The 15,696-nt window shown below is 32.6% G+C and overlaps 1 protein-coding gene across 1 annotated transcript in view; it reads right to left on the bottom strand.

Moving 5' to 3' along the window:
• The window catches only part of LOC111085263, a 16,680-nt gene extending 4,893 nt beyond the window's left edge, over nucleotides 1-11,787 (bottom strand). The window contains exon 1 of the mRNA XM_022383011.1: nucleotides 11,432-11,787. Coding sequence (XP_022238719.1) covers nucleotides 11,432-11,575 — 144 coding nt within the window. The 5' untranslated portion in view covers nucleotides 11,576-11,787. The remainder of the gene's footprint in view (nucleotides 1-11,431) is intronic.
• Nucleotides 11,788-15,696: the final 3,909 nt, after the last annotated feature.

Genomic DNA, 15,696 nt, shown 5'->3' with positions numbered 1-15,696 from the left:
CTACAGGATATGTTTTAATATTACTTATAGCTACGGGATATCGTTTTAACAATTACTTATAGCTACGGGATATCGTTTTAACAATTACTTATAGCTGAAGGATATCGTTTTAATATTACTTATAGCTACGGGATATCGTTTTAATATTACTTATAGCTACGGGATATCGTTTTAATATTACTTATAGCTACGGATATCGTTTTAACAATTACTTATAGCTACGGGATATCGTTTTAACAATTACTTATAGCTACAGGATATCGTTTTAATATTACTTATAGCTACGGGATATCGTTTTAACAATTACTTATAGCTACAGGATATCGTTTTAACAATTACTTATAGCTACGGGATATCGTTTTAACAATTACTTATAGCTACGGGATATCGTTTTAATATTACTTATAGCTACGGGATATCGTTTTAATATTACTTATAGCTACGGGATATCGTTTTAATATTACTTTGTGCCCAAATAATGTTTTATCGGTTAATTATTGACTGAAGGCTATTTTGATAAAAAGTGTAGAAAAAAACAACCTTTTAATGTTCTATTTCTCAAGTTTGCCGAAACGGGCAGTTTTATAATTTAACGACTATTTCAGTATCAAACAGTTGTGTATATTAACCCTGAGGAAGTTGCAAAGGCGAAACGTTGGTTAAAATATAAATAAAAAATTATATATATATCTTGAGTGAAAAGGTTGTTTTTTTCTAAACTTTTAATCAAAATGTGTAAATCCCTCCAGTATGCACTATAAATTTTGAAAGACAGCTGACGGGTATTGTTTAATCGATTGTTCTTTGACTGACAAGAAATTATTGTTTTATCGATTATTTAATGACGAATGAGTATTGTTTAATCGATTTATTGATTGGAGAATATTTTAACATATTATTTTAGTGTGTGACAGAAGAGTATTATTTAATCTATAACCTTGTGGCAGAGAAAAATCATTTTATAGAACACTCTGTGAACATCTATTAAATAGTTACTCCTAGATCACTCTGTGAGTGCCGAACATTATTAAATAGTTACTCCTAGATCACTCTGTGAGTGCCGAACATCTATTAAATAGTTACTCCTAGATCACTCTGTGAACATCTATTAAATAGTTACTCCTAGATCACTGTGTGAGTGCCGAACATCTATTAAATAGTTACTCCTAGATCACTCTGTGAACATCTATTAAATAGTAACTCCACAACTGAAGAAGGTATATGGTTTTTTAATTTAGTTAAAGTATACAGTTCACGGTTTCTTCAGCCTGTCGAACCTTATTTTATTGACTTCTATATTTGGACATACGCAATTTGAAAACTAATATCTAATCAATGAGTTAACTTGCCGTGAGTACGACCATACCAGAGGCTTGCTATGAAAGTGTCACTAGCGAATCATGATTACGGGGATCTTACACGTCATAGTCTTTCGTTTCTATTTACAAAATCATTAAGTACGAATATGTGGTAGCCAATGCGAAATTAATTTGAACATCAGAGTTGACTTTAAAAATTTCTTACTTTTTATGCCAGAAGGTTTTCTATATATATATCTACTTTCTTGAAGCTTGAAATCTTGTATCATTAATACAGTTCATATATTGATGATGTACGTTAATACATTTCATATATTGATGATGTACGTTAATACATTTCATATATTGATGATGTACGTTAATACAGATTATATATTGATGATGTACGTTAATACATTTCATATATTGATGATGTACGTTAATACAGATCATATATTGATGATGTACGTTAATACAGTTCATATATTGATGATGTACGTTAATACAGTTCATATATTGATGATGTACGTTAATACAGTTCATATATTGATGATGTACGTTAATACACTTTACATTAAAAAAAGAAAGACGGATAGGTTTTGCATATACCGGAAATATTGAACAGTACCAATAAAATGATATCCGTTAGTAGTAATACATTATAACAAAACTGTCCATTATCTGATTCACTCAGTAGTAATACATTATAACAAAACTGTCCGTTATATGATTCAGTCTGCAGTAATACATTATAACAAAACTGTCCATTATCTGATTCACTCAGTAGTAATACATTATAACAAAACTGTCCATTATCTGATTCAGTCTGCAGTAATACATTATAACAAAACTGTCCATTATCTGATTCAGTCTGCAGTAATACATTAAACATTACTACATGAATCCTATTAAGCACCGTCACAGCTCTTTACAACTGGGTGAATAACCGTAACATCATTTTATGTATTTATTAAGCTTAGTGTTTGCCTTCTATATGTCTAAATATATCTACATCACAGTACATCGTATTCATATTTTGAAAAGAAGTAAACATAGGTTCAATGTATTTCTAAGATTCGTTTTATACACCGACAGTTCTTAGATTCATGATGTGAACATGCATACGACATATAGCGAAGGTAGTTGATAATGTGAACATCTATACGACATATAGCGAAAATAGTTCATGACATGAATATCTATACGACGTACCATGTAAGTAATTCATGATGTGAACATCCATACAACTTATTATGTAAGTAATTCGTGAGTTTAACATCCATACAACTTATTATGTGTGTAATTCATCATGTGAACATCCATACGGCGTCCTATTTAAGTAATTCGTGATGTTAATCTCCACACGACGCACTATGTAAGTAATTCATGATGTGAACATACATACAACGTATTATGTAAGTAATTCATGATGTGAACATCCATACTACTTATTATGTAAGTAATTCATGATGTGAACATACATACAACGTATTATGTAAGTAATTCATGATGTGAACATCCATACAACGTATTATGTAAGTAATTCATGATCTGAACATACATACGACGTATTATGTAAATAATTCATCATGTGAGCATCCATACGGCGTCCTATTTAAGTAATTCGTGATGTTAATCTCCACACGACGCACTATGTAAGTAATTCCAGTTGTCAAGTCGATCGTTTAATACGGAGTGGTTGTTACTCTTCTTACATTTTTGCTGAAAATTTTATACTTTCATTTTAATACAAGGGAAATGAAAGTGTAAAAACAATTTTCATATTCATTTTATAATATGGAACAAAGAATGTTGTTTTTGAATAATAACAACTTACGATATCTTTTAACAAAGCTTTAAACCCCTGCAGTTACTGTAAACGTAAATACAAGAGCGGATTTTTCTCTTTAGGGCAGGTAGTAAATTGGGTTTTAATTACGATTTATATAGAAATACGAAGCTCTTTCCAATTTATTATGTGACTTCAGTTATTGCTGTGTACGTTAATCAGTAACATGACTTCAAGTTTCGTAACTTTTCGATAACGAGCATTTCGGCTTTCTTGCTTATACATTTATGTCAAAAATTCTCTGAAAGTAGCTTGAATTGAAAATAACGACCAATTTGTGTAGGCCCTTGTTATCTTTAGGATCTATGGTCTGTTCAGGATTTTTAGCAATTTATAAAACGAAAACATAAAGCATCCTGAAACGAGCTAGATAATCAAACCAGAAAGTTAAAACATGCAAGTAAAACCAACTTTTGTGTTCCTAAGTTGCTGAAGTGTAACAGCAAGCCGAAACTCTGTTGAGTAAAATAACAAACAAGAAGGGATTTTATTCAGATGAAGCATTCGTGTACAAATCGTAACATAGTAACTGAATAAGCTATAGTAAACGTATATATGTGTGTCGTATTGTGTAATGTTACACGTTAGTTTTCAGCGTAAGCCTTTAGTGTGGGATGAAAGCTCGCGTAAACTCTTGGTATCAGATGAGTAAACGTATATGTGTGTCGTATTGTGTAATGTAACACGTTAGTTTTCAGCGTAAGCCTTTAGTGTGGGATGAAAGCTCGCGTAAACTCTTGGTATCAGATGAGTAAACGTATATGTGTGTCGTATTGTGTAATGTTACACGTTAGTTTTCAGCGTAAGCCTTTAGTGTGGGATGAAAGCTCGCGTAAACTCTTGGTATCAGATGGAAACATTGTTCAGTTTTATTCAGGAAAGGCTCGGATACATTCCTCAGGTCTAAAGCATATACATACAATGTATAAAAACCTTAATTTCCACATATTCTTAAAGTACGCTTTATTCAAAGAGCAGTGTATATAGTATCTGATTGATACACATAATACTTAACAGATTTCTTTCAGACGAATTTCATTTCACGTATATTAACATCAGGTTATATATATAGTTCTTCTTCATACCTAGACTAAGTGATTAACCTACGCCCCATATAAATTCTGCACAATGTGTATCTGGCAAAACAATAATTGTTCAATGTTACTGTGTATCTGACGAAACAATAATTGTTCAATGTTACTGTGTATCTGTCAAAACAATAATTTTTCAATGTTACTGTGTATCTTGCAAAACAATAATTCTTCAATGTTACTGTGCATTTGGCAAAACAATAATTGTTCAATGTTACTGATAAAACTTTAATGAAACCATTCTACTTCATATTTTCGAAATGTTTTTTTTTGTGTGTGTGCACAGGAAGCGTTTATTTATATTATTATTAGTTATACTGAATCATTAGGGAATAAATGTATCTGTATTTTCTATTTATGGCAAAGATACTAAATATATACATCGCCGTCCCTAATTTTGTGCTATTAACCAGAGGAAAGGCAGCCAGTCAGTAGTACCCTATCGCCCACTCTAAGGGATTCATTGTCACTCATATAACGCACCTATAGCTTAAAGTAAGAGAAATATCTTGTGGTATAGCACGGATTCAAACACAGCTCGCCAGCTCCGAAATACAAAGCTCTACCACAGGGCTAATCCTTGCCTTGAAGAATAACTCTTCACGCGTATGTTTTAACAGATGGTTTACAGTTCATTTAATACATTATACAGTTTTACTAGAATAAAATGTTCCATGATCGACGTTTCGCCACAGTTATGAAGTTTCTTTATATCTGAATTGACCACACAAGCACAATGAAAATAGCTTCTGAAATACATTAGATGTTTAGTTCAGTGCTTACTAAAACTTTACTTTAGAAATTACTACTATTATAAACAGTTCTGTTAATATATGTGTGTGTATATAACTCTACTATAGTTTTCAGATTTTAGATGTTGTTGTTGATAAGTGCAAAGCTACACAATGGGCTATCTGTGCTATGCACACCACGAGTATCGAAACCTGCTTTCTAGCGTTATAAGCCTTTATATTTCCCGCTGAAACACTGGGGGTTTCATATTTTGAAATTTCAAACTTATTATCAAACTTATTACAAACAGCAAAAACAAAGGGATATCATTAAGTATAAATATATGAAAACGAGTTAAGAAATTGATTAAAATGTGAAGTTTTAAACAAGTTATGTACAACTTTTGTTTTCTTTCAGAACTTCATGTAAAGCTGTAGAAGGGTTATATGCGTATAACCGTCCCTAATTTTAAAATGAGAAGGCAACATTTCAACTCTTAGACTACTTTCGTCTGATGGAAAAATGGGATTTCATAGTCGTTCTTGTAGTACACCCACAGCCTTAAAGTACGTAGTTCTATTTTGTGACAACGGGTCGTGAGCCATGAATTATCCGAATTACAGTTAAGCCATACTAGTCATCAAACCACGCCTCATCTCTTTTGTCAACTGTTGCAAACTTTCGTCAACAAAATTTTGAACTCAGTTCCAAAATAAGTTAAATGTAACTTTTTTTCTCATAAAACATTTTGTTGGAAAATACTCGGTGCTCTAATGAAAAATGTGGTTACTTTTAATTTTTCTAACATTAGTTCTGGAGCTTTCAGGCAAGTGATGATTATTTGTAATGGAGCTGTATTACTCCAAGCATAAAGATGCTATACCCCATAACCAGAGCGCATTGAAAAGATGGACCTTTCTTCTTCAGGGGCAAATTGAAGAAGAAAGGTCCACCTTTCCAAAGCGCTCAAATTATAGAACATCGTATCTTTGTATTAAATTGATTTCTTGAACCTGCGTATTTTTAACATCATTAAAGTTGCTCTAAACATAGTTATTACTTATAAGTATTTAATAAACAATGACTCATTTCGCAAATATAATAGTTATTAAATACGTAGAGCACCCTTACAAAATTATACCAAATTCGTAAGAGTAGATTATAATAAGAATAAGAAATAATTAGCAATAAGAAGTTAGCAGTGCGATTTGATAATAACATTTGAAAACCTTATAGTAACTCTGGTCTGGATTTTTCACTATACAAAGGACGAAATATCGCATTTCTGGATTTTAAGTGAAACTAATAATTTAGATATTTTGGGGGGAACATAACTGTGTGGTTATATATATCTTACTCGTTAGGTCTTCCTTATACTCAAGATTTCAAAAAAAAACAAAAAACTTTAATTCTTGCAGCGCCTCCAGTAGCAGGGAGTAAAACGTTATTTTTTGCAGCGCCTCAAGTGATGAAAAGTGGAGTGAGAATAATTTATATTTTATTTTTTTTTAGCTGTTCGATTTGGTCATGAAAATGCTTGGTAAAATGTTGTAATTATTCAAGGGTTTTAAATGACAACAAAAAGAATAAATTTTTATATAATCCAATGTATTTAGCACTAAGGATTGTAAATATCTTAGCGTAAGACAGATTCGGACATTGAAATTCAAAATAAATCACGGTTTATTTTTAAGTTTGTTAAAAACACGTTGAGAGTAGTCTTGTATCCAAATGGAGCAAAAAGGATGTTATTCCTATACATTCTCATCATTAATTCATTATATCGTATTAACACCCGTATATAATGTTTAGATAAAGTTTCCAGTTTACAAGTTTTATTATTATTTTGTAATTTAAAGTAATTCTGTCAAATCACTGATGTTATAGGGGTTAAATGCTACTTACAACTTAAAGATATTCCCGCCAGATTGACAGCCCACATACATAGAACAATTAGAAAGACGACGGCTATATACTATCTGGTATGTCAATACCTTCTAAATCTCCCGCATTAGGAAGCAGTTTGATAATCTCTGGAGGATAGCTAGCCTGGAAATGTCAAAAAATTATTAAACTCCTACCGTATGAGATTACGTTTCGAGATCAAAAGGAAGAAGCCGGATAGAACTATTATTTCCGGATTCCTAAATCGGAAAATACTTTTTCCGATTCTTCCTGTTATAAACTCCTAAGCCTATATAATATTCATACCTACTTACTCTCGCAGTAAAAAGAAGATCAAATTATATGTCTAAGGTCAATATAGAATCTCAACAGAAAATAACAACTCGATTAGATGAATCACGTGTTACAGCAAGTAAATATATCAACTTGATGTAGCGATTTTGTGTGTGTGTGGAGTTTCGAGGAAAGCTTTCTGAGGCCTATATGAACTACCCGTCCCTAATTTTGAAATGATAGTATAGTAATCAAAAACACCTACCGCTATCTCTTGGGCTACTCTTTACCAACGAAGGTTGTGAATCGAGCGCCCCTAACCACAAACCCATGACAGGACATCATGTTATAGTAAAATATGTATCGTAAAATCAAAATTTGGCTCTAATTACAAATAGCCTAGTCACTCTAGATATGCCCCCGGTATGTCTTCGAAAAGTTTACTGATTTATAACGCTGAAACCCTGGGTTCGCTTCCCCGCGGTAGACAGAGCGCAACAACTATTCTCTTTATTCAGCGCCCCCCAGTGAGACAGCATTATGTCTGCCGACTTACAACGCTAGAAACCGGATTTCGATACCCGTACTGGGCAGATCACAGATAGCCCATTGTGTAGCTTTGTACTTAATTATTAAGAAAAGAAAGAAACCTTATTCAGCGTCACCTACTAGCGAAACAAGTCCCAGTGAAAGTTTGCTTAATTAAGAATTTCATTACAACCATTGGTGTAAATTGGTGATTTCCCGTTGTCTGTGTTCAATATTCCAGTAAAAGATCTATCTATATTATTTATCCCTGTTTTAAAATATTTTAGAATAATCTTATTTGTCACTCATTTTATAATCATCTTTTTCAATAAATATCTTAGTGCTAACTAACTAGATTTTATAGATTGGATTTTGATTTGTATAAAGTCACATGTACTAGCTACTATGAGCGTGTTCTTGGAAGGAAACTTGTTTAAAACCGAAGGAAGAATCTAAAATAAAAGGTAAGATCACTAGTTGGATAAATAATTCAAATTTTAAGCAATAGGCTACAGAAACTGATGCTTTACATGTTGAAATATTTTAATAGAAAATCGTTTTTAGGTTAAATACATATGCTTGATTTTTAGTTCAAATATATTGATTCATTGAAACGGTTTGTTACTAGATTAAGTTTTTTCGAAGTATACTGTACGTGATATTAGGTTTAAATTATTTAAATAAGAATTTACATTCAAATAATGTAAAATCAGTGTATTTTTGTAAACATTAAGTTTCAAAGGTAAAATTAAACTCCTGGAAAACTTCAGCTTTTCTCGGACGATTGTAGATAACTTTAACTAATTAATTTCATTTCCTAAGTTAAGCTTCCTCATTTGGAAAAAGAGCAAGAAAAGAATACTCGTTAACTGAAGTTTTTCATAAGTTCAAGGATTTCTTGGATTACTTCGTAAAATATGTCAATATACAATTACTCTCATTCAAATTATTAGTCATTTACTTCCATAAACGTTTCTGTCAGACTTTTCATAAAGTAACTTGATAGGGATGACTCTCTATATCATCCCCTAGTGACAGAGAAAGATAACTCCTGTAACTCTTTATTCCCAGACAATGCCATGATTTTAAAGCTCATTGACTTTAGGAATGTACTTTTATCTCTACTTTCTGTCTTAATAGACTATCTCTGAGGGTAAGAAAGGTTTATTGAGAGTTTTTGAAATAAGCGTAGCTTGGATTGTTAGTCAGCTATTCAATCAAAGAATGGGAGGAGGTAACTAGAACTTAGGAAGAATAAAACGAGTTTGAATATAAATTGTCACTGGAATGTTTTTGTTTGAAATATTTATAGCCTGACTACTCCATTTACAAGATCTGTCTAGATGAAAAAGCTGGAAAAACGTAGCAAAGTAAGTTTCACTTTGATGAATTAATATATGCTAAGTTTGAGACATTAAGTTTAATGCTCGAAGATACGAAATATTTAATAATTAAGGTAAATGACACAAATAGCATTCAACTTTTCCTTCAGAGAATATGAATTAATTTTTATCAGGTTTAAATGAATCCAGGTTTTTAACATATACTAGTTTTGTCTTTTCACAGTTTAATAAATGTGATAATTCGAGAATCATGAAGTTTTCCCCCTCAAGGATAGACTGAAACGCTTTGTATAATGTATTTAAGCAGTGAGGGTTAATCATTGAATAAACTTTGATATCAGTAGAAGCTTTTTATATAAATAAATACGAGATGTCCCCCATGGATCAGCGTTAATTTACAAACTTACGAAGTTAAAATCCGTGGTTCGATTTCCTCTGGTGTACAGAGTGAAAATAACCATTGGTGTAGCTTTGCGCTAAGAACAACATACACAAGATGGCTATGTATTTTTAACTGGATATTTCTATAAGTTTTGTTTATTTATCTACTGGTTTCACTGGCCCTGTGATGTCGTTGAATATTGTACTTGTATTTCGTTTATCTCTCTCTCTTTCTTCTTCTTAAAACTCAGGTAATTATAATAACCACATATCAGAAATCTATACCTATTCTTGACATTTCTCAGAAATGTTAAGACTTTTTCAAACTTAACAGATAATATGGATAACATAATTGTTTTTAATAACACAACTTATGTTGTTGTTGTTTTTTTTATTCCTTTAATAGCTTTCGTTGTACTTTTTTAGCCTAAAACGATAATCGAGGACGAAATTTTGGAAGATTTTGCTTTGTTTCGAATATTCACGCAAAACTACACAAGGGTTACTTGCACTAGCCATCCATATTTTTGAACTAATATATTAGAGAGAAGGCTAGTTAATCAACAGCACACCACGCGGCAACTGTTCAGCTACTCTAATCGAACAGTGGAGTTTTACTTTCTCTGTTAAAAAGCACTTATGGCCCCAATTTTGCAGCACCGGGAAGAGAACTGTGGACCTTCATATTTACAGTTCGGCATGCTAACCACGCCCCACCCATTTTTGACAGAGGCTTTCTGTGAAATAAGCTTTTCATCCTGACTAAAAATATGCTGTTATTACAACAGAAGTCAGTTTAAAACACAACTTGATAGCATTTCCTTTTGAAACTACCGCAGCGGTTCTAATATAATGCTGATAACTTGTGAGTGAAAACAAATAATGATATGTCAATAACACTGTGTCAATGACGGTTCAGTTTTAGAGAAATGGTAACTTTAAGATAATTTTTGTACAGCTTTTTAAGTATAATTCCCATCATTTCGAAAGCCTCTATTATTATCATTATTAAGTTTCAATGATCTATGTTTAAAAACCTTTCACTAAACAAGCTATAACCCATTACTTGCTTTTAAACAGACGGTTATATTTTATGATACTTACTTTTAAACAGAGGGTTATATTCTTTAACATGTACAATCTTCTTTCTTTTATTTTTTGCTGGAATTTAATTCAGTTAGAAATATTCATTTTGATTAAAAATGACGCTTATGCGTAAAACAGTTTTTAGGGCTCCTTTTATCAGTTTAATCAATCGGCATTCTTCTGTAGTATAACAACTTCAGTTTATTCAGAGTTACTTGTGGTGTGTTACCGCATATTGTAACATGTCAGTCAACATTCTTAACCAAACCTCAAAAAGGAGAGGAGGGGGAGAGCCTAGACGGATTCGAGGGAAATTCAGCAAAAAAATGTTGATTGGTTAAAAGCAGATAAATGTATAAAAATATCACTAAATGTTTGATGAGTACAGATACTACCTCTTGTGTCGATAAAGGACAAACAAAAATCAATACACGTTTATCACGATTAAGTAAAAGTAACAATTTAAATTACAGATTAAGACATTGCTCACATTTACATACGTCTACAGAGACAACAATGATGTTTTTGAATATGGCCTTATCCTATTGACTGAAATGTCTCAGTTTTAATTGCTTAATTCACGGTTGAAATCTAAAATGAGAATTTTGTTGCTGGTAAAAATGCTTACTGTTAAATATAGGTTGTAAAGATTTAATATAAATAAATACATATAAATAAAGTATACGACTATCATTATATTAAACAACTGCTGAATGCCTTAAACATAACTCACCAGATATGAATTAAGTCTGATTAGTCTGTAAAGTATGGGATTAGAATTATATTAAACAAATGCTGAATGCCAGACTAATCAGACTTAATTCATATCTGGTTAATTTTATTTAAGTTAAAACAATATAACAGCAGCTAGCTTGTAATTGTTAAAATATTGTTTGATGCTCTTTTGAACTTTGAATATCTGAAGATATAATGATATGAACTGACCTGAGGATTCTTCTCTTGAACATCAAGAAACGAGGGATAATTGGCGGATTTCCAGAACTCAGGGTAAGCTTCTGCATCTTTAGTTACATACCTACACGTTAAGATTAAAGTGAAGATTATAAAAGTCGTCTCTTTGGCCAGCATTTCTTTATTTCTGTTAAATATTTTTGGATTTAATTGTTCAAGAAAAACTTTTATCTACTGCTCTTTTAGAAATAAAACAAGTATGTTATTAGAATAACAATGGTTTTAAGCATTAATTATGATTTCTAAAGTGATTTAAGGTTTTCTAGTATCAAACCACTTTCACAGTGATGAGTACAACAGGCCTACTTCGATGGTTGAACAGGACACGAAGATCGCGTGTTATATAAAGCCTCACAAATGAACAGAAAGAGCACGCCTGCGCATGAGCTCGTTAATAGTGGAGCGGCTTACCTATTTTACAATTTATTAGCAATAACAAGTCACAAAAAAAGCAAAGCAAATTATGTGTGTGTGTGTGAAATAACGTGGGTGTGTTTTCCAGTAAAAAGAAGCAGCAGAGCACCCCAGCCAATAAGAGGTCGCGAACTATTTGATTGGTTGGCATGGGAGGAGCTCAAACTTTATAAAAGCAAAATCTACCGATCTGTTGTGTTATACTTCTCACGAAATTCATTATAAGCATAACACTAACGATTAAGTGTAGTATGACTGTGATATGTTTATACTGTAAACAATACCTTCTTAAGTTTATATTTGATTAAAGGATATTTTCAAAATTCACTGTACTTCTTGTCTTTTGTCTCGTGATCCACTTTTGATGTGTTACAAGCTTTACTATAGAGCTTGCCACCTCCATAGCTGATGCCAACACAGGCATTTTCTGTCTTCCCATACGTCTTATCGATGTCGATAACTATGCACTTATGCTAGCTCTGGGAGTTACCCACTCGATAATCACGAGAAAATATGGAAATGTCGCAAACTTTGTTTGTAACCTATTTGTGACTGATTAAAAAATGGAGAGAACATAGTTTTTCTGGCCAAAATCACTTGTTTCAAGGAGTTAAGATTCAGCCTTTAACTCAGTATAGAATTGACTTCAAATTTGCTATGGTCTTGACTTGTCTTGCTGTAGCTCAGGACAGAATCAGCTGGCCATCTTCAGTCCAAGTACTACATGATGAATAACAGATAAACAAAATGCCTCATTATACACACAATTCTGTTCTAAAACAACTCAACAATTTAATCGCTTCAGTCAGTACACATGACTCTACATATATGATAAAGTAGATTGTGTTAAATTATAGATTATTAACAAAGCTATCTACAACTTTTATAAAGTAGGTTTTTATTAGCATTCCTTCCTCTAAAACGTAAATATTACTTTAAAATATGTAGTCAAAACTCTTGCTGGAATCAGTATTAATAAATATGTAGAAGGAGTGTTGTTCTTTGTTATTAAGCACAAAGCTACACAAAGGGCTATTTGTGCACTGCCCACCACGGGTATCGAAACCCGGTTTCTAGCAGTATAAGTCTGCAGATATATCGCTGTGCCACTGGGGGGGGGGGGGTATAAAAGGAAGAATTAAGTTTCCATCTTTAGAAAATTGAAACCGTAAGCCATTGTAAACAACTACTCTGATTCTTTTAAATAAATTACTAAGAAACTTTATTCTTTTATAACATTACGAAAGAAATTCCTGTTGTTTTTTGTTGGGGGGGGGGAGTGATGTAAAAATCTTTAAACACAGTTGAAAATTCCGTGTAATATACCTAATGTTTATTGTAAAAGAATTAGCCAAGAATTCTGTTAATGTTAACCGATATGAGTTTCTTTTTCTTTATCTAGATTAAATAGAATAATGATATTGATTGTCACTCTTATAACGCGATCACAAATTGTGAAGCGTTATTCAGCGGTATTACGGCACGAATGTTAGACTCGCAACCGACTGCGCTAAACACCTTGCCACTTTTGGAGAGTTTTTAAGTGTAAAAACATTCAGAAACAGAGTAAAGCCAGTTATCTAGCTTAAACTAAAAGTTTTATGCTGAATAAAATAAAATAAAAAATTCATGTCATGTTTATAGCACACTTATTACAAAATAAATGTGTTACGTACCTGTGAACTTTGAATCTTTTATTTAAAAACCTGCTCATTGGAGCAGAAACATAGATGCAGGGATGTGTATTTTAATATATCTAATATACGGAATATGCTAAAAATACATTTATAATTAAGAACAACATTATAAGAAATATGATAAAATTCTCCTCACATGTTAGAAAAAAAATGGGTTGATGAGAAGTGGTTGTAACTAAATATATTTAAACCACAATAAAACTAGATGATTTTGTTGTTTTTTGTCGTTAGTTTGCCCTACTCTTTCGAATAAAAACATAACCCTACTGCTAAATAATTAGATGTGGTGTTCCTTAGGAACTGGCTTCCTTACCTCAGCAAAAAGAATAAACAAAGTTGTAGGTTCAGGGAAGATAATACACCACAATTAGAATGACAGTCACAAGACACACATTTTACTTAAAACCTCCCTAGATCAACGGTAACTACCAAAACGAACTCGTTCACACACACACCTCGGCGACTAATTCTAGATTAATCAAACAGTCGTGTCTTGATTAACGAATCGGAGCATACTTGCATATCACGTTTTCTTACTGAAACTGTTTCACACGATGTTCCACAAATAACTGGCCTAATTTCACAAAGTGAGAAATGCGAGCGACTATCCAACAATCGTGCTTTGTGGTCTCCTACCAACGAAAAATGTGTTAATCAAGAGCACGGTAGAACAAAATTTCTAAGAGAAAAATAATTTCATCTCTTTCGAAATTGACATGTTGCATTTATTTTACAATGCCAGACTCTTCAAGAACTTTACCTTTGTAGGCAAGTTTTATTTTGTCTCCGCAGAGAGACATGTCATTTTTCTATTATTTCTTCCTCTTTCTTTCTTCTTCCAAGCGCTTTTCAATCGACCACCTTTCCTTCATTTCTCGGTGGATTGACTTGAAACATGGTAGGGTTATACTTTAGCCCAATAAGCCCAGACGCTTTTTTGATTTTTATATTTATATATTTTTAAGGATTGTATGAGGTCAAAGGTCAAACAAACCCAAAAATGTATATTCTGGACTCCTGTACGGTCATATTTATAACAATCAAGATGAAAATTGGCACAAATATAAATTTTCACGCGCCCAACAGATTGATTTAAAACGTTGGATTTGTCAATTTTGAATCTTTTTTATGGGGTCAGAGCTCACAAAAAAGCATAATTTTGGGGATTTTGATCAATTACTCAGCCGTATTTAGACCAATTTCCATGGGATTGGGTACAAAGAAACTTTTTTTACAGGTCCCACACATTGACAAACAAAGTTGGTGGACTTGCCCGTTTTTCTAATTATATGGGGGTCAAGATGCCACAAAAAACATAATTTTAGGTGTTTTTTTTACAAGTACTCCGCCATATTTCTGCCAGTTTACATGGGATTTGGTACAAAGATACTTTTTTTTACAGGTCTCATGCATATACATACAAAAATGTGGGATGTGTCCCAAAAAGTAATATAAACCATTTTCGATTTCTCTAGGTTTTTCCACAATTTTTCTGGTGTCAAAATTCGCCATGTTGGGATTGCGTGACGGAGACATGTTGCATTCGCCCGCGAATGTTGGCCGCTTTAATATTTATATTAAAATCGTATAGCATTTTCTAGAAGTCCACAACAGAACAGCCACAGACATTTCTCTTTTAACATCAATTGTTACTAGTCCAGGAGTGACCAAATGGTTAGCGTGCGAGGCTGCAGGGCGGAAGGTCCTAAGTTTGCGTCGAGATACCGCTGAACGCACCTGTAGTTTCAGCTGTGTATGCCCTATAAAAAATAACAGTTATCCCCACTATTATGTTTTCAAAGCCAAATCCATAGTGGCGGTGAGTGCTGCTAATTGGCTGCCTTCCTTTTGGTCAATAGTCCAAAACTAGAGCCTCTAACCTAGCCTTTAGCCCATCGTTCATAAGAGGTCGTTCGGGTTGAAAATACCAATACCTATCAGTTCAGATACATTAATCAAACCCCAAAATTAATGAAATTATTTCGACTTAATAGGTAATAACACTTTTTCTCAGTTAATAATACAGGGTCTAGTTTCCCCCTCAAATGAAAGCGGTAAGTTTCATTTTGATAACAAGATCACACTTGATATTTGTAATAAGATCTTAGAAATTCAAAACGTAGAGGA

Source organism: Limulus polyphemus, unplaced genomic scaffold, assembly GCF_000517525.1.
Source record: "Limulus polyphemus unplaced genomic scaffold, Limulus_polyphemus-2.1.2 Scaffold299, whole genome shotgun sequence".
Taxonomy (NCBI): domain Eukaryota; kingdom Metazoa; phylum Arthropoda; class Merostomata; order Xiphosura; family Limulidae; genus Limulus; species Limulus polyphemus.
This window is presented reverse-complemented; position numbering and strand designations above follow the sequence as displayed.